At 52.4% G+C, this 19377-nt stretch overlaps 4 protein-coding genes across 4 annotated transcripts; 1 reads left to right on the forward strand and 3 right to left on the reverse strand.

The window, feature by feature from the left end:
* Window positions 1-591: 591 nt before the first annotated feature.
* On the forward strand, window positions 592-1837 carry ISF_01205 (serine/threonine-protein kinase PRKX; the record flags this gene model as incomplete). The annotated part of the gene is made up of 3 exons (XM_018844812.1): window positions 592-745; window positions 811-1456; window positions 1510-1837. The coding sequence occupies 3 exons, from the start codon at window positions 592-594 to the stop codon at window positions 1835-1837; spliced, it is 1128 nt and encodes a 375-aa protein (XP_018707578.1).
* Window positions 1838-2061: 224 nt separating this feature from the next.
* On the reverse strand, window positions 2062-3552 carry ISF_01206 (inositol 5-phosphatase; the record flags this gene model as incomplete). Its single annotated transcript, XM_018844813.1, has 3 exons — window positions 2062-2267; window positions 2373-3352; window positions 3416-3552. The coding sequence occupies 3 exons, from the start codon at window positions 3550-3552 to the stop codon at window positions 2062-2064; spliced, it is 1323 nt and encodes a 440-aa protein (XP_018707579.1).
* Window positions 3553-5212: 1660 nt separating this feature from the next.
* On the reverse strand, window positions 5213-6082 carry ISF_01207 (Protein kinase-like domain protein; the record flags this gene model as incomplete). The annotated part of the gene is made up of 1 exon (XM_018844814.1): window positions 5213-6082. One exon carries the CDS (start codon window positions 6080-6082, stop codon window positions 5213-5215), a length of 870 nt encoding a protein of 289 aa, XP_018707580.1.
* Window positions 6083-10212: 4130 nt separating this feature from the next.
* On the reverse strand, window positions 10213-13405 carry ISF_01208 (hypothetical protein; the record flags this gene model as incomplete). Its single annotated transcript, XM_018844815.1, has 4 exons — window positions 10213-10358; window positions 10419-11105; window positions 11891-13003; window positions 13114-13405. The coding sequence occupies 4 exons, from the start codon at window positions 13403-13405 to the stop codon at window positions 10213-10215; spliced, it is 2238 nt and encodes a 745-aa protein (XP_018707581.1).
* Window positions 13406-19377: the final 5972 nt, after the last annotated feature.

Consider the following 19377-nt stretch of genomic DNA (forward strand, 5'->3'; position numbering starts at 1 on the left):
TACTAACTACATGAGAGAGCTTGTATCAGTCGCTAGTGGGATGTGATTGGTACCTACACGACAGGTTGCTCAGGGGGCCTAGGCCGTGGCGCCACACTCTTTCTGCGCCGTCAAGCCACACTTGTCTGACCCAGACTGCCCCGCCTTGCACCTCTCTCCACTCTGGAGGTACCGTTCAGAGCCGCTGTATGTACCTGCTGTCGCGACTGTAGGTACATCGTTGCGCCCGCCACTACCCCACCTTGCACACTCGCGCCGGCGTCGTCGATGTCGTCGCGGTCGAAGGATCCAAACCTTGCATCGCATTCAACGCACACACGTCTTTCTGACCCGGACTCAACTGTACCTAAGAACCCGCTGGCGCAAACATTGCTACAAGCGCCTCTTAACCTGGAGTTAGAACCTTATTTCAGCCCGCCAATTCGTCTGCTTGGTTGCGGCCATGGATCACACCCGATCGCAGCATTGATCAATCGTCTGGCTGTGCTAGACATTGCGGTTTGTACTCACAGGATCGGTCACGGGCTACGAATGGAGGTTACTGCTTTTTGATCACGCCACGGTCGAGAAGTCCGACACTTTACCCGAACCATGGCGTCTTCTTCTGTTGCTCAGCATGCTGGCTATGGTATGGCGGGCGCCGAGCCCAAGGGGTCAGCTCATGGCAGTAGCACAGTGCACACGCTGCCGCCAGCGCGTCCCCTCAAACTGTCTAACTTTGAGCTCGTCAGAACGCTCGGCACAGGTTCGTGTACCCTCAATCTACAGTCTCGCGCCCCACTGCTGTCCACGAAACTGACCTCGCTTTAGGCACCTTTGCCCGAGTCTGCCTTGTCCGGCCGGCTGGTGCAACTGTGGCACTGGACCGGCAAGACGACTCCGAGGTGTACGCGTTGAAAATTCTCCGAAAGACAGAGGTCATCAAACTTAAGCAAATCGACCATGTGCGTCACGAACGAGCTGTCCTTGCAGACGTTGCCGGCCACCCCTTCATCACGAATCTGATCGCCTCGTTCGCCGACACCGATTCCCTATACATGCTCCTTGACTATGTGCCTGGCGGTGAGCTTTTCAGCTATCTCAGGAAATTTCGACACTTTGAAGAACCAGTTGCTCGATTCTATGCCGCGGAGATCGTTTTGGTGCTTGAATTTCTCCACGAGCATCAGGGTGGCGTGGCTTACAGGGATCTCAAGCCTGAGAACCTCCTTCTTGACAGAGAAGGTCATATTAAACTTGTTGATTTCGGGTTCGCCAAGCGACTTGGGCATCATGATGACCGACCTGTGGAAACGTACACGCTTTGTGGGACACCGGAGTACTTGGCACCAGAGGTGATACATAACAAAGGGCACACTACAGCTGTGGACTGGTGGGCGCTGGGCATTTTACTATTCGAATTTCTCACCGGATATCCCCCATTCTGGCATCAAAACCCGCTAGAGATATACAAGCAGTGAGTAACACCGTGGCTTGTCGTCGCAAAGCTGTTCCTAATTATCGCTGCAGGATTGTAGAGAAGCCTATTACGTTCCCAACAGACCCGCCCATTTCCCCCGCGGCGAAGGACATTATTTGCTCCTTCTGCACGGTCGATCGCTCGCGGAGACTTGGAAACATTAGTGGTGGAGCAGGCAGGGTAAAATCGCATTGCTTCTTCCAGGACCTTAACTGGGATGATATCCTACAACGACGAACTTCGGGGCCTATTATCCCGCCCGTCCGCTATCCCGGCGATGCTCAGTGTTTTGATATATATCCAGAGGACGATGGGAAGCGGGACACGTATACATCAGAGATGGCCCAACAGTATGATGAGTACTTCCGGGACTTCTAGGTCAACCGCCTTGCTGGCGTGGGGTTGGTCTCTGCCCTATCAACATCCGAAGAGAGCATGGCACGGGCAGTTAACTAGTGATTTCTGGATAGGCGTCCATGGTACCTGAGGCGAGCCACACACACGATAACGACGATGACCACTACACAGAATGTTGTTGCATTCATGAGCTTTACGATCACGAGACAGTTCAATAGATGCCGTATGACGACGCGTGAAAGTTTCTATGCCGAGCGATATACCCAGTAACCGCCAATTGAGGCAATCAAAAAAGTGGCCAAGATACACGCACCCTCTTTTGTGCTCCAAAGAAACATACTCCAGCCCACAAGAAGCTCGCGCCGTCTCGCCACCATGCGACGCTGCCATGCCTCCGGGTCCAGCTCTGTTGGCAGCCGTACTCGGGGATCTGTAGAGGTGGCCAGCCACTCTGCGGTTGGCGTCAGATCCGATAAGCTTAGGACGGGAGCTTCGATACGAAGAAAAACAGGTCGGTGATCGCTTGTTCGCATCAGCGGCAGAGCATCGTACTCACGGACCTTCATGCTGCCCACTTGCTTAGAAGTGGCCCAGTTGGGCAAGTCCAAATACAGAATACGATCTGTCCAACTAGGATAGCGATGCGACGCAAAATTCCAAAGCACAGGAGCCATCTCGTCCTCGTCCTTACCATCACTCGCTAGTACATCGTACTTGTAGGTCGGAGGAAAGTGTACCGGGGCTTCGGTCAGACCATGTAAAGTTCTCCCTGCTGCCTTTTCTCGCGTAAGTTGGTCCAGCTCAAAAAACCTGGGGTAGTAGTTCTCTGAGCCAGGTTCCAAGCTAGGAAAGGCAGCGTTGGGAGGCGGGGAGCTGGTTGATATACGATAGTTGAGATCCCCACCGACGAAGAGATGCGACGACGGTTTGAATAGTGATAGCTCGTGTAGTTGCTTTCGCAGCTCGTCCATGTCTGGTGCAACTTGCTCTCCTTGTAGCAGTCCTGCGCCTTCCCCTTGCGCGTCGCCTTCGGGTGCCGTAGGGTTCTTCCCACCGCGCATCATCTCGAGCAGAGGCAGCGGGTCGCCGAACGTCATGCACCGCATGATTGAAGCCCAGTTAGCATTGCGCCGAGGCAGGTTCCACTCCATGGCAGCCAAATGCGTCGCAACAAACGTCATTTCGGCAAACCCATTTTCGCCTGCATCATAAATAGTTCTGAGGCCAACGGCACCCTTATTTCCCATGTCAGCAGCGCCAAAACCAACTTCTGCCTCTTTAATATCCATAATGCGACTTGGATCCTTTGCAAACAGCAGTATAGCTGTGTATCCAACGTTCTTGGACTTTATTAGCTCGTACCGCTTTCTTTGTGTCGTTCTTTCGGCGGTGGACATGGCGGGGACAGGAGCTCCGCGCTGTAATCCGTGCTGGGAAGCGGCTAGGTTAATAGCGGTGTCGAAACGCTCGATGTACGGCCGTAGGAAATAATCACCGATGAAGGCGTAGCTCAAGGGTGCAACTTCTTGGAGAGACCTTTTGCGATAAGTTAGCACAGAGTTCGCGGAACAGACATTGCGTCGCACCACTGATACATACAAGACAACGAGGTCTGGCAGCTCTGTGGCATTCTGCCCAAAGGCCACCTCTAGGTGGTTCGCGAAAACCGGCGTATTTATCAATGCTTTTGCGCAGTTAAACGTCAGAAATAAGAGATCAACAGTCGACGGTGCCATTGCGTCTTGCTGCTCAGCGCACGCACTCTGGTCGGGGAGAGTTTGAAGGTTTCAGTAATGTAGGTAGGAAAGTACTAGGGTGTAGGTATAAAGGCTACGCTACGGAGGGGAGGGTGGAGCGCTTCGATTGCGTTGTGGAACAAGTGGGCTGTGCAACGCTGCGAAGTTACAAGGCGAGGTTCGCTTATCTGCATTTTGGGCATGAAACATGCTGGCCTGCTACTAACTGCTGAGAGCTTTTAATAATAATAGGGCAACGGCTATGTACATACCTCCTAATAGTGCTGTTGATATAGAATTTATTCCACATGTCGCTACGACTACAAATTCTAGGTAAGTATCGAGCCAAGTGACGTACAGGCGGCAAGTTATCGTGGGCCAAGCGGTCATGCGGTAAAAAGCCACCAGTCCATCCAACAGAGCTGAAAGGCCGCGTGATGAGCGCGTGACAGGGGCGCTGCCGCAAATTACACCACGTCTTTACGGGTAACTACGTGGGCTAACAGCCATTCGGGCTGATTCTTTGGTAGAAGATAGCATAGGGGATAAAACAATCTGTTAACTATCGGTGCACACTTGTACTATGGGTAATAGGCTCCTCCAGCGCGTGTCTTGAAGCGCATTCTTTTGATATTCCGTGCGCGATGCATAACCACCACCATTGTGTTCCATTTTCCCAGTGATCTTCAGCTGCCAGGTTCTATGGAACGCTTCCGTCTGACACCGGGCACGCAGTTGTCCGGCATCCTTTCCGGTATGGGCACGGCAGAGCTTTTCGTCAATATAGATTGAGTAGCGGAAACGGGTCGACATGGTCGACAACTAGGCAACGAGGTTGCGCTGTCGCTCGGCACCCGATTTACAGCCGGGTTGGTGGCACCTTCAAGCCTGTACAGGCTTGCGGCAAAATCAACCAGAAGACCGAGGAAGCCAGATTCCCATACCAAGATGAAAAAAAAAACACGAACAGCGACATAAAGAACAAGGAAAACTGAATACCGAACGCATCTTCCGCATCGACGAGCTTGATTTCGTAGGACCACAGAGGTTCGGTGCGTAGTCTACCACGAGAGAAAGCCGAGAAGCTTCCCTTTCTCAGCGGTGTGACAGATGGGCCAGGAAGTTCGGGAATGCCAGCGTGGCATTCCCGGACATGCCTTTCCGATGGAGCATTGACGGGGATGTACAAGCACAGACTGCGTGTAAGCCTGTTTTGATACTGTTTCCCACGTGCAATACCATCCGAGCCATGGCTGAAGTCGTAAATGTATGATGCGTTGAAGAACAAGATAGTGTGATGCGTTGTTTAGAGATAGACTGAGAGCCGCTTTGTGCGACAGAGACGGAACTTCCAGCAATTGCCACAACATAGCAGCCGTTCTTTGGCTGCCCTCTGCTGGCGAGTATCGTCTCCATCATATCCCGGGCTGCAGTCTCAAAAGGGTACCCGAAAGCTGAGCCCTTGTAAACGTCATTCTTGTCGGTAGCTGCCAGAGGCGTATCTCGCTCCTTTTGAAGCAGAGCGAAGCCTGTTTATCGTCCACTGAGTCAGCCGCACTTGTCAGCAAATGTCTGTTTCCGCGTAACGTTCGAAAGCGAAGTCCACATATTCGTAGAAATGAGAGTTGTTGAAAATTAGTTTTAGGTTTGATTAAGAAACTCACATCCTATCGCTTCCGCCGATAGCGCGGTTGGTGTCGGGAGTGTCAACGCCGGCACCGGATCCACGTTCAAGCATCTTGCGGCGAGAGCTAGGGATGGCACCAGGCTTGGCAGCACCAGATGGAGTGGCTGCAGTGGCGTTTGCTCGCGAGGCACGTGCTTTCTCATCGTCATCAGCAGCCTGGCCAACAGCCTGGGCAATAGCCTGAGCATTCTTCTGGTACTTGTACACAGTCCAATCGAAGACATAGTCGTACTGGAAGCCCTCCCGGACGAAGAGGTCCCGGAAAATCTTGCGCAGATAGCTATAATCCGGCTTGTCGTCAAATCGGAGAGAACGTGTGTAGTTCAGATAGATGGCAAATTCGTTGGGGAAGCCTCGGCAAAGGACTTCGGTGGGCGTCGTCATCTTCTTCTCCATGATCCTGTCATACTTCTGCTTCTTGGTAGCAGCCTTGAGTCCCTGCCAGGGAAGAGAGCCACGGCAGAAATAGAGCATGACGTAACCGAGAGACTCCATGTCATCCCTGCGAGACTGTTCCACGCCAAGATGGGTATTGATGGAGGCGTAGCGAGCCGTACCCGTCAAATTCTTGTTCTCGCGGTAGGGGATATGGAAGTGAGTCTTCGGGTCGCGGTACTTCTTAGCGAGACCGAAGTCAATGACGTTGACTTGGTTTCCACGTTTACCGATGCCCATCAAGAAATTATCAGGCTTGATGTCCCGGTGGATGAAGCTCTTGGCGTGAATGTATTCGATGCGGGAGATGAGCTGGTCGGCAAGAAGAAGAACAGTCTTCAGCGAGAATTTGCGGTTGCAGAAGTTGAACAAGTCCTCCAGACTGGGTCCAAGCAGATCAAGAACCATGGCGTTGTAGTCACATTCAGTGCCGAACCATCGGACGAACGGGATACCTACACCGCCAGCCAGCGACTTGTACACGCGTGCCTCATATTCAAGCTGAGGGTGCTTTGCTTTCACCGACTCCAGCTTGATTGCAATCTCTTCTCCAGAGATGATGTTGGTGCCCAGATAAATGTCGCCAAACGAACCAGAACCAATCTTTCGACCGATTCGGTATTTGTTGCCGACGCGGAGATCCTGCTCGCCTGTTAGGGCAGATGTTCTGCTTGGGGCTGCTAGTTTTTGAGGGAGGGCCCGAGAGCTATCCGTTCAAAAGGCGCTTTATTTGAGTCATACCATGGTCGTCATTCTGAAGCAACTAGTTGTGCAGTCGTTCTAGGGCCCGATTACCCAATGGGTCGATTTTCGAGGGCGAGGGTTGTTAGGATACCTGGGACAAGCAAGCAATAGGTGTCAGCAAGAAACTGAAACTCCAAACGCAAGAGCGGGTATGCAAGGTGATGTAAAGATGCGAATAGTTCATTGAAAACCACCCAAATTTGCCTCGGCCCATATTGGCAGTGAGAATCAGGCTGGTATCATGCCCAGCCCAGTACACAAGAACAATTCGAATCCAACCGTTGGGAATCATGCAACTAAGAGTACTAACCGGCAACCGCACAAAATACAGAGATGAATGGCACCCGTCAGTGTCGGATGGAGAGGCTCAAGCGGTGACGGCTTTTCGGCTCGATGATGGCGGTAACGAGATGGAGAATTCCACGCAAGCGCAGGCAATATTTCCGCGGTCAAGGACGCTGCAACGTGGTTCAAATCAATGATGAGGGGAGAATGGCCTCAGAAAGTAGATGCAAAACGATCTATGAAGAGGTTGGCAGATGGGGGAGAGGGTGATGGGTGGAGGACGATAAGTGGCAGAGTATCTAGGTAGGGAGGAGAAGAGGGAGAGGCGCCTTATGAACGAAGAAGGAATTTCGAGGGGGCTACTGGGCTTGTGTCAGCCGGTGGAGCGGTGTTGCCGCCCTGTGCGTGGCCTGTGCAGTCCAGTGGCAGGTACATTTCTGGGCTGTAGAACCTGCGACTAATGCCTTGTACCAAACTCCTTTGGTAGGAGGTACCTTGCCCAGCTAGATAAGCTGCCCAGGTACCTAAGCATTTTGCTAGTGCCAGGTGAGTGAGCCCAGCCCAGCACGTTGCCCAACAACCAGCAAAGCAATACCAGTATTCGGCTCTTGGCAGCACACGCGATGCAAAGCGCTGGCAAATGTAGTAGTATGAAAGAAAGCATAGCAATCTATGCTCTGCATGAAGGAATGATTGTATGGTGTGTCGGAAAATCCAGTGGCAACTGAGGGCGGCGCCCGCCTGGGCTCCACGCCCTTCCTTGTTCATAACTCGTTGGGCGCGGTCAACATCCACGCGGCCGTCAGGCTTGCCTCAGGTAATACACCCGATGTACAGTTATCACGCAAGGGCGCAGAGCCTTTTTCCTGCCCTTTCTTGATATGGAATGCGGATGTGCAGCAAGGCTGGAAGGGACGCGGCCGCCATGCGAAGCGTCTGGTTTGCGCCTGAAATAGCATTTCCACGTGCCAATGGAAAAATCGACGCGTCCATAATCTGAACTACGAAAGACGCGTGATATGATGCCATCATCTTCACTGAAAAGTTACATTATGGACCAGTGTATAGTGCGCACGTACTTGTCAAATACTGAGCAGGTGGAAACGTTGGGTGTTACGCCTTACGCAGGAAGCGCTAATGTGAATGAAATACCTGGATAGAAAATACACCCTGAAAAGCCAGGTTTGAATAATTTTTAAAATCTATGTATTGGTAGAGTTTATATATAAATGTTGCCAGATTTGATACATTGAGGACATACAAAGGCAAAGGCAGGGCCCAAGCTATGCAAAACACAGCCGAACGCTTAATCCAGCGATCAGCCAAGATTTGCTGGACTCTACCCACATTCGTTCAGATGTTATAATTTCGTCTTTCCTGAGTTGAATTATAGAGGCCCATGGATGATTGAGGTGTTTGTTGGCTCGAGTTTTGGGCAGGGCGGCTACTGTAGGCAGGGCGGCTGGGATGTCCCGCCGGGCCCTGTAACACAGCATCCAAAGTATCTTCTATAACTTGATTTGTTTTCTCAAACCACTTCTTCGCCGATGAGCTCCCTAAGAACTTTGACGGCGAAAGTGATGAAGATAGCATCGGTCGCTGCGGGGTTGGCGGTGAAAAACGTGATGGTGTCACATTATGCCTTTTTGGAGGAGGGGGAAAAGCAACATTGTTATGAGGTCCGTTGCTCAGACCTGTCATGAATTTTGTCTGAGTGGGATGTCGCGGCGGTAAAGGTGGCGCCTCGGGAGGAAATCTAGGCTCAGCAGAAAATGATTGCCCTTGAGTATGAACAGGCGCGGAAGGTTCCGGTACGATGACCGATGGCCGGGCGGTATTGATGCTTGATGCAAATGGGCTCTGACTTTGAACGTGGCTTTCAGTGTGCATGTTTTCGATGCTCGAGGCTGTGGATTCTTGGAGGGAGTAGGGTGGTGGTGGTTGAGAGTCCATCCCGGTTGACATTTGCCATCTTGGCTGAGAGTGCAGGGGTTCGTTCAAGGTGACTTGATTTTGCATTTGGAGATTATGAGATGAGTGTGTAGGAGTTTCATGCTCTCTCTGAAATCCAGGTGTTTCCTTGGTGAAATCCAAAGGCTTTTCCGGCGAAATAGCGGCGTCTTCCTCCGAATCTGACAAGGTGCCCTGGGTACAAAGTGTGATATTATCTGGCCCTCACTTGTTAGTGGATGTATTTCCTGGAGTTGCGTGTGGAGAATGGGGGCATTGTTTCTTCAAACGTACTCAAGTTTTCGGATGTGCCACTGCAGCGCAGAATTCTGCGAATCCGAGGCTCGCAAGTTGTATTTGCAGGACTGTTCAGGAATACGATAGTAGGATTTGTATGTGTGCTTGTCGACGCTAGTAATTGCAGCGGGGCCGTAGTTTCGCTGTCTTTGAAATGGGATTCCGGCATATCTAGGCGTCGATGTTCATCGAAAGCGAGGGGGGCACGATCGTTGCTGCGGTCTGTCGCGAGCCCATCCAACTCAACCACTGGTTTGTCACTATGCAAGTCCGAGCTAGGTTTCCTGGCCACTATTCCGTCACATTCAGCACGCGATATTGTCGTGTCAGTTGAATTTTCATTAGCTTTTTTATTCCCTGCGGCATTCCCAATGTCAAGGCTATCGCTCTCAATGCCGTGGTATGGCCACGGGTTGGCGAGACGGTAGTTGGTGTCACTTGTCACATTAGTGTCCCGTCGTACTTCGAGACTCCCAGTTTTTCTCGATAAATCATCCAGATGGAACGGCCAGGGGTTTGCTTGCGGCAGAGCGCCCTGGCCTACGCGGAAGGATGCGCCGTGCAGGATGGACTGCGTCGGCAACGACGACTCGCCCGGAAGCTCAAAGACAGCGGTATCCGGGCTGGTAGGCTGCGGGAGTCTGACATGCGGGGCTTCCAGCTCCGCGGGGCAATAATGATCATCCGACATATTCGTTGCTTGATGCTGGTGCGACATTTTCGGCGTAGCAATGTGTGTCTCGCAACTTAATTGCGGAGAGTACGTTGATACGCACGTCAGCGTTTGGTAGCGCGAAAGCTGAGCAACGGTAGTCGTAGCCACAATAGGTATGTATGTACAGTAGGTAGCCACTACCAACACGGGTTGGGTGCGTGGGTACATTTACCTGCAAACCTCGTAACAATGAAAGAACACGACGAAAACCAAGCGCCACTGCAGCCTGTTATGCGGCTACCCAGTGGCTGAAGGCTACTCACAGTGAGTATCAAGACAAATTGAATTTAAAAAGCCACTACAGCGTAGGTAGCCTTAGGCTATATAGCATAACACCGAAGGCGTTGAAAATCCAAACATTTAGATACATCAGCACCGCTACGAGGCTGAAAAGAATGAGAAAATACTATCGTAGAGGCTCCTAAAATTATGCGATTACAGATAGAAACGCCCGGAGCCGAAGTAAGGGAGCCGTAAAGTCCAACCAAGACGCGTTGCAACGAGGATCGGGTTCTGCTCGTTGTGAGGGGAGTGATTGCATGCTGCTCTAATTTGCTGATCTGTCGGTGCCATGGCGACTACGATCAACCCATCTGCGCTTGCCTGTCCGCAGTTCAAAGTGTGCAGCACTAGCTCGGACGTCTTGCATGTTGCCTTCGATAGCAGCGCAGGTTTTGGTCCGGTAGCAGTCCACTGGAATGATTTGTTAGCCTTGAGTATATGGAGTTTGTCACAGTGTCGCAAGAAACTTACAGGCGCGTTGCAAAAATAAATTTCTGCCCGAGAAAACCCTGCTCTGGAGCCAGGCCATACGGTGACCCATGTCGTTGAGCTTCAACTCCCTTGCGCGCCTTGACCTTCTCATCCTGGGAATCATAACCTCACCGTCCTGACTGTCCGGCAGTGGTACCCTGACGGAGGTCGACGAGGCGAGCTTCGAGCCGCGTCTGCTGACATCGCGCCCGTCGGTATCCTGAATACCATCGTCAGACGCATCATCTGAGAAGAAATGTGCTCCAAGGGCATTGGGTGGCGGATTTTGCATCTCTCGAGGGAAGAAGCTACGCGGGTAGACGCTGGCACGTGTTCGGAAGCTATCCGGGATTTCGTTGGTATCCACGCCGTCAAGGGTCACGCGCACTCGGAGGCGAGAGCCGCGTCTGCTGTCCTCTACAAGGACGAATTTGCGCTTCCTCGCCTCCGGCAGGTCGGGAAAAAGACCATCCTGGTCATCGCCAGAAGCACGGCTTCGTTGCTTTGCGGGTACCGCGGACCCGGTGTGAGGCGTATGCGAAGATACCGCACCTGCCGGTGTGGCCGAGGGGTAGTTATGGCCACCATATCCCGTGAATACGTGGGCAGTCCGTACGTCTTGTGTGTTCGTGGTGCTTTGGCCATTGCTTGGGTATGGCAGATCACTTTGATGCGAGTTGCTATCCGCTGCACATGTATGTTAGCTTACACGGCAGATGGCGGTGAATGATGCGAGGGCGTGAGCGGAATGCGAAGGAAGACATCGGGTCTTAAAAGGATAGGTCGCAGCAATCAGGGAATCCAAAAAAAAAAACGACTAAAAATGCTCTTGAGTGTAACATTGATAGTCAAAGAGGCTCAGAAAGCTCTTCTAAAAATCAGCCAAAACCCTGCAGCGTTCTGGAGCAGAAGTAAACAGAATCAGCTGCAAACTGAGGTGTTGGTTTTAAGACAATAATGTACAGGATTGTGTGCGGAGAGAAAAAGGAAAGACAACTCGGTTTCGCGACAGCCCCTTGCCTGCGAGGCGGAAATGTGTAGAGAACAAGTAAAGCAACGACCCGACTCGATTTCCCGACATATGAAACAAAATCAGTGGTAACGGACAGAATTCAACCTTGTACAGAAACGAACTCTCGTGGAAGTGTGCCCCCCAGCGTAAGCCCCAAGATAGCGACAAGGAAATAGCAGCGAGAGGACCAGATATAGGACAAGTAGAGGGATTTGAGTAGATGAAGTATCAAGTGCAGTGAGTCCAAACTGAGGTGAGAATAAATAAACCGACGCAAAACTTTTCTCCCTTGGGGGTGATATATAGCAGAAAATGGGTGGTATCATCAAATCAGAACGCATAATGGCGACAGAATGCGACCAGTTGCAGTGAGGGCAATGCGATGATGAATAAAGAACAAAAAAGGCAAAGTGTGGCAGATGCAAGGTGTATGCAGGGTATCACATCTGGTGGAACATACCGACTTCATCTCCTCCTCCAGTGGCGGCCGCAGGATGACCACCTGCATGATGGTGATGCATCGGTTGACCCATGCTCGCCAAGCTAGGTTTGCTTTCCATCGTCGGTGTAGGACTGGGCACCATGGAGCTAGGTCCATTCGCCAAACCTGGAGGTGGCCCGTGGCCAGGCATATGGGCAGCGGGCGGGTGAGCAGGACCTTGGGACTGTTTGCGATTGTTCATCTTCGCCATCCTGCGGACTCGGCGGCTTCGTAGACGGGGATCTTGGTTGCTGTTGCGCCAGCTATCAACGGCCCTCTGAATCAGACCTCGCTTGCCACGGAGCGGAGCATTAAGCTGGGCAAGAGCCCAGCCAACGCGGTTGCAGTCCGTCTCATACATCAGGCGGTTGCCACGATACTGGTCCTTGGGGCAACAGGCGCGAGGGTAAACACAGTTTTCCTGTTTGAAGTCGGCCGACAACTCATCTGTGTTCACGGATTCAACATCACAGCGAATGGTGTATTCCATTTTGACTCGATCGCGCGAGTACTCAAACGCAATCCATTGAACACCGTTGCCATCTTGCCTCACAACAAGTGGCGTCGTGGCGGGGATCGGACCAGGAGCGGCATTAGGGTTAACGGCCGTACTATGGTTACCGGGGCTCTGCATCTGAGGTGGTTGTTGCTGGTGATTTGCTTGGGGCATTGGAGATCCCTGAGCTTGCTTCTGCATCTGCAGGGGGACCTGAGGCTCGATCTTCGGCCGGGGGCTGCTGGTCATGCCAGGTTGTGTATGCTGAGGGGCATGCTGTTGCATTTGGTTCGGCGCAGTCGTGTGAGACATCATCAAGTTGGCTTGCGAAGTCATCGGTTGTTGCGGATGGTGGGCATGGTGGCCATACGGAGAGTGTCCGGTCTGAGAAGGCATCGGCTGATACGGCGGCTGCGGTTGGTAGTACATAGATTGAGACAAGTGTTGGGAAGGCGCTTGTCCATAGAGGCTTCGGTGCTGGTCATGCTGAGAAGGAGATGCGACAGAAGCAGGAGAGTTGGACTGCGGCGTGTGATAGGACATGGGGGGGTAGGGCGGTCGGGGCATCTGCGCTGCGGCCATCATGTCGGAAGTGTCTGTGAGCAAAGGCTACTATTAGCAACGCCATGCCACTGGAAGATCTCGGCAAGATCGAATCGAGAAGAAAGGGCCGTAGCACAAAGAGAGGCGTATCAGGAGCACTCACCGGCGGAAGTATATCCGCTCGTCGCACCAGGTGTGCTGTACGGACTGGGGTGGTTGTAATAGTTGAGATTGTCCTGCGTGCTTCCAGTTTGATTTCCCTGCTGATACGCAGAAGGAAGGGATTGCGATGGCGGGTGATAGGCACTGTGGTGACTGGATTGCTGTTGTTGGTGAGCTTGGCTGGGATGCTGCTGGTGAACAATGCTAGGCGGCCGGGAGTGATGCAAATGCTGCGTAGGCGAAGGACCTTGCTGTTGCTGGTGGGGAGGATGCTGCATAGAAAGGAGGCCCATCAGTAAGACATTGACATTAATGAGAGAATAAAGAAGAGAGGCTCCAAGGCGCAAAAGAAAACAGAGCCTGGTGAAGCAGGTTGTCAGGCAGTGGTGGTGTTTTATTTAACCCCTTGATGGTCCAAGAGAGAAAAAAACGAAGAGGTCCGGGGAGGCGTGTGGTGGAGCGTGTAAGTCCCCTGGGACCAGACTAGGATGCCACGGGTGAGGCGTGCTAGGCCTAGAAAGGGGGCTGATTAAAGCAGACTGGGTCGTGGTGCAGGTTGTTTGCCCAGTCAAGAGAGCGTTGGGGGGTGGCGGGCCACAACGTGGGGAAGTAGCACCAGCCCGGCTGGGACAGAGGGGGCTAGGCAAGTACTACCCAGGTTGGTAGGTGCTGGCAGGGATTAATTCCTTTCCATCGAGCAACCAGCCCTTGCGCGTTCAACACTTGTAGAACAGGCAAGGATTCGCCGCATCTATGATGCTAGATCACGACTTGACGGGGAACCAGCAGCTTCGACCAGGGGCAGATCAACACATCTCAGCAGAGAGGCAGATTGGCAGACCGGGGACGGGGATGAGCTTGCTGGCCGGGCAAGGTGGCTAAACGAGCCAGTCTAAAAAAACCTGTCTTGTCGGGAGTCTGGACAGCTCTGGAGGGGGGAGAGAAGAGAGGAGAGTCCAAAGTAGGAACTGAAGTGGGTAAGAAAAATGAGCTGATAAAAGGACTTGGGCGCTCCAAATGGCCAGGAGCGGGGTGGTGGAAGGGGAAGATGCCGGCTTGGGTGGTGATTGGCACCATCCCAGATGACACAGACGAAAAACGGCGCGACCTTTGTGCTGGGAAATAAGTCTGAGTAAAAAGTTGAGTAGTAATGTCCATCAGCAGTGACGGGCTAGTGCCAAGTCAGGGTAGAGGAGCGCTGGGCCTGAAAGCAGTGCCGAAGCCGCGGCGCCCTGCCGTTCACTTCTCTTCTCCTATTCTTGCATTCCAGCGATGGCAGAGATCGCAGTTTTGCATATATGGCATATTGTCTCCTTTTTTGCTTGCTTCCTCGCGTCCTCTTATCCCCTTGGTTGCCGGCCTGGTCAACAAGGGGGTGGATGCAACCAGGACCTGTGTGAAGCGCTCATGCAGCGCCGGGGGGTTGTGGATACCGCAATGGACTGGTACGAGTCCAGTGGTGGAGATGGCGTTTGCTGCACAGCGCAGAGAGTGCCCCGAAAGGCAGCGAGCCAGAGTTGACCAGCGACACTGGAACCAAGACAGGCTCCGGCTCTTGATTAAATAACCAATGGCGAAGTATAGTGGCAAGATTGCAATAACGAAGACCAACGGAGCGCAGCGACGAAGCGCTGCGTCTCTTTGGCTGGCGACAGCGGTGTGCAGGTCGCCGCAGGGTTGCCCCTGTCTCGGGGGGGGGCACCAGGTCTTCCCCATCCTCCCATGCCCACGTCTGCCGCCCTTGTCGACGGCAAGCAACCAGGCACAGGCAGGCTTGGACTCGGGTAGGCTGGCTCCCCATCCATCGTGACCGGCCTTGATCACGATGGAGAATACCCACGTCACTCCCCACCAGTTGCAGCGACTGCCATCATGCACGAGCAAGCAGCTGTTCGAATACCTCCGCACACAACTGCTCCCATCTGCAACAGCAACTGACAGTACCTAAGTAGGTACATGGTCATTTTGTGATCGGGGGCGCCGCGAGCCTGAATCAGGGCCTGTCCGCCGAGCTAGCATGCTGTGGCGCAACAGCTTTCGAAGGTTGTCCTCATAAGGTAGCAAGCTGTCCGCGCAGAAGTCGTGGCGTGGCGCTTTCGCGCTCAACGGTACTTGCTCCTCAGCCGTGCTAGACTTCTTCTTCTTGCCATCGGATAAGCCCCTTAGCGGGCCCACAAGAATGTGTTTCTGTGCAGCCACTGGCTGGGGAGGCAGCTTGGTATGCTGGCAGGCTGGCGCGGCTTGCAAGTGAAATCAATGTCCCGCTGAGCCCGTTATGTCCAACCGGCCCTGGGAGTCAGGGTCCAGGGCAAGTTGCAGCTTCGCAAACCACCACTCACGCTGACAGCCAGTCACCCACAAGTTGCCTATTGGCACAGTTGGCTTAACCATTTTTCAACCACGGCGGCCATGTCGCCAAACGTGGATTCCATCACTTGAAAGAACCGTGAAGCTAGTCTGGGCGTTGAATTGTCGAACATTGTGCACGCGGATGCGCACAGAGTAGCACTCAGCCGCCTCGAAATTCGCTTCCTTCACCACGCAATGTGAACATACACCAATCCTCAGCCACTTGGATGGTATTGGTTTTCACCGTGCTCGCAGTCTCCGGTGATTTTCCATTGGTGTTTTCTTGCTCATGTGAAAGAACGCAACAGGAAGAGATTTCAATCAACTTACCAAATCATCTTTAAAGTGGTTCCGGACCTGCTGAGACGTAGCCATGATTGCGACGCTTGACATGAGCGTTTCGTTTGGGTATTGCCTAGTCCACCATTAGCAGATATTCTGATAACACAACGCGAATATTGCTCAAGATTATGCCGATTGTTTTTCTCGTGGCAATGGTCTGAAGCTGCGGTTCTACCTGGCTGCATGTTTTGCCAGTGATGGCGTGTTGGACTACATGTAATGTAGCTCCGTGAAAGAACAACTTACTCGAGATGCAAGATTCAGTGTAGGCAAACGCTCGTATTGTCAAATTCCACAAAGGTCCGACGTTGAAGTCAGCGCAAAACACTGCAAGGAAAAAAACCCAACGGCGTAAATATGGCAATAAAGTTGGGCAAAATGTCGCCCACGTCGAGAAGAATACACCTCGTGAGGGACGCAAACTATCGCCAGGTCATGTCAGTAGCGCCCTGGTTTCGCAAAGAGGTTTGATCAGCCCCTTGCTGTACAGATGTTGCATTCCAGAAATCCGATCGTAGAACTAGCCCCTTACCTAGTCTGCAGAAAGAAGCGAAACGCGCAGTCTCTGTTGCACTTGAATGTGACGACGTAGTTTGCAGTTTTTTGGTGATATCAACTTGGTATGTCGGTAGAATGCAGTGGGACCGTTGCGATAAAGAGTGGGACTAGAGGCCGGGTCAGCACTAGAACCCCCTGTCGTTGCTTGATGTTGTGTGTACTACCTAGGCTGCTTGGAGCTTGGTGACGCCAAAAACTACCAATTGTACAGTCGAGGTATGACTGGGCAGTTAGGAAGGTTGGCGGTTACCAGACGCACTCCTCCAAGAACATTGGTTTTGTGTGTATGTATGTATCGTAGGCGGTAGCGAGGCCTTATGATGGGGAGCGCCAGAAGAAGAGTAGGCACGAATGTAGAGGCTGTCTCAGCAGCACTTTCGCGCCGGTTGTGGGTGTGTAGAAGCGTATGGGCGCAACGATCAAGAAGATACTGCGCCAGTTTGTGTGTACTTCGAGCCCGCAAGGGATATGGTGCTATCGAAGAAGGCGAAGTCTCGAGGTGATTCGAGCCGTCCCAAGAAACGCAGAGCGACGTCGAGGTTGTCGATTAACTGGCGCACCAGAGGGCCTGGTATGAGTTGAAAAGCTTCGCGATTACACTCTTCCAAACTCTGTCCTTTGGTCAGCGTCGAATTGAAACCCGGCTCGTCAAGATGGGCGCAAGAAACACGCTGACACGTCCAGATCAGTAGCACTTTGTAAACAGTGAGAAAGTGAGGAAGTTGGAGAAAAAAGAACGGTTGGCGCAGAACAAGGTCAGGGTGGAAAGGGAGGGCGGGTCAGCAAGGCAAGGCTGCCCCTGTTTTCAAATGCAAGGTCCTCGCGGAGCCGTTGGATCAGAGGAACGGACTTGGGTTGGTGGTCAGTCAATGGGAAGCTCACTTCTATTCTCCAAGCCCGTAACCGAACAACTGGTCCCCAAATACCTACCATGAAGTAACCTACCGGCATGCCGTTACTGCAAATTGGCTAAAAAGTCAAGCCTGCCTGGTGGGCCGGAAAAGGGGGACAACAAGTCTCACCTCGGGCGATATTAATAGCATATTGTCCTCATCCGAAACATCTGCCATGACAATTGTAATTTGCCTGGCGAACCTACGTTCTACATGGTACATGTGCTCTAATTGCCTGGAGGCTTGCATTATGCCCATGTTGCGCCTCATGCATCGCAAGATAACTGCTGGCAGCGAGTGAGGTGGTGGCTTTTGCTTTTCTTAGGCTATCGTCAATCAATCCTTCCGTCATATGTATGCACAGGCACGCACGCGGCACACCCACACTGGCTGCCGTGTGAGCGCCCACCTCCACTCCCCTTTCTTCCCTCCTACTAGCACCCGCATGTTAATAATTAGCGACGGCCCTTTCTAGTTAGTAGTGAGTTGGACCAAGCGCTGGAGCTCAACCTTTCGGGACGAAAACCGGAAGGCTTGGCGTAATGGAGGAGTCTTTGAATGGGGCGCTGGCGGATTCGACGAAATTGGCGTGGGACAGTCTGCCTGTGCCCCACGAAGCTGGCCACCAACTTACCAGCAGTATTGGTACGGCTTGTAACTCCAGATAATGCCTTTTTACCTTCAAAGCAAAGTTACCCAAGATACGTGACTTGTCCTTGGCTCGCTATGCTTCCGAGGTGGCGCTCCTCGTCATACCTACTTGCGTAGCTAACATCATTATTGCTAATATTAACAGCGTACCATGTGCGGTAACTTCCACGAAATGGATACAGAGCATCCACTTCAATATCTCAGTCATTACAGACCAGCGTGTGCAAAAGATAGGATGGTAATGAAACTACATAGCTACTACCCAGATATCCGTACTCGAGTCTTTGATGACCTGCAGACAGCATCAACTTACTGCGACTCCCCCTCCACCCCTGTCCAACCAATACATACGTAACTAGTTAGTATGCAATGCCCAAGCCTTCATGCGGATGCGTGACCCGGTGGCGTGGTTCAGGCTGAAGGCTTAATCAACATGAACTCGTTCTACCAGTATCCTCTCCGCCAAGACACGACAGAATGGCCAGGATGTTGGTGGTGGCGAGTGTGTGGGTGCCGCCGCCTCAAGTGCATGTCCTCGACTGCCCGACACTCCCTTGCTCCTTCATCGATGTAGTCAATGCTAGTCCAGCCAATGGGCAACTTTGCCACGATCATCGTTCCTGGACAAAGGCTACCACGTTCATGTGCTGGCTGGGCCTTTCCCCTCGTTCTGTGCACGACAGGGTTCTTTTAGATCGTTGTTCAACCTGGTAATACGCCACGATCTCATGAAGGCAAACAAACCTCCAGATGCGTACATGGGCGGAGCTGCAGGTGGATTAAAAGTTAAACCCTTGAGGTGTTTAGTGATCGGCATATCGTCCCTGATTAGGGCTGCTACCTTGGATGTCGTATCCAAAAGACATAAAAGTCTCTCTGTCACCGCTCAACACTCGATCTCACATACTAACCTCAGTCACCAGCGAAAACACGTATTCATAGGGTCGAAGAGTGTCGATTAATATCGCTGAGTCAGCTCTCGCGCGTTTGAATTCGTGCATCTTGAATCCTGGCTCGTATTGTATCTTATCATGCTTGACCACGTGGTGATTAGCATCGCTACCACACTACGCCGGACAAAAAGGTCTTCCTATGCCGACACAGGAAGCCATCTCAAGGTACACCGTCTTATAACATCCCAGTTCAGCCGTTGCGGCAACATCAATATACTCGGCAACAGCCTCGATCGTTGCAGAGCCTGGCATGAAGGCAGGGGCTCCCGATGCCTGCACAGGGTCAGGGCCTCCATGCAGGAGCCTACCTCTAGTACCACCATACCACTGTAAATACACATTGTATTATCCAAGCTTTTGGGTGGTGGGCTTCCCACCCCGGCTGCCTCTCCCTGCAGCACGGGTAGGTTGCCTGGCGAGACTGGTGCAAAACCTGCAGAAACTAATTTTCTTCTAGATCTGGGGCAGAAACGCTAGAATCCTTCTACGGTCCCCTTGACGAGAACACCTATGTAGTGG

This window comes from Cordyceps fumosorosea (assembly GCF_001636725.1).
Source record: "Cordyceps fumosorosea ARSEF 2679 chromosome Unknown scaffold_2, whole genome shotgun sequence".
Classification (NCBI taxonomy): domain Eukaryota; kingdom Fungi; phylum Ascomycota; class Sordariomycetes; order Hypocreales; family Cordycipitaceae; genus Cordyceps; species Cordyceps fumosorosea.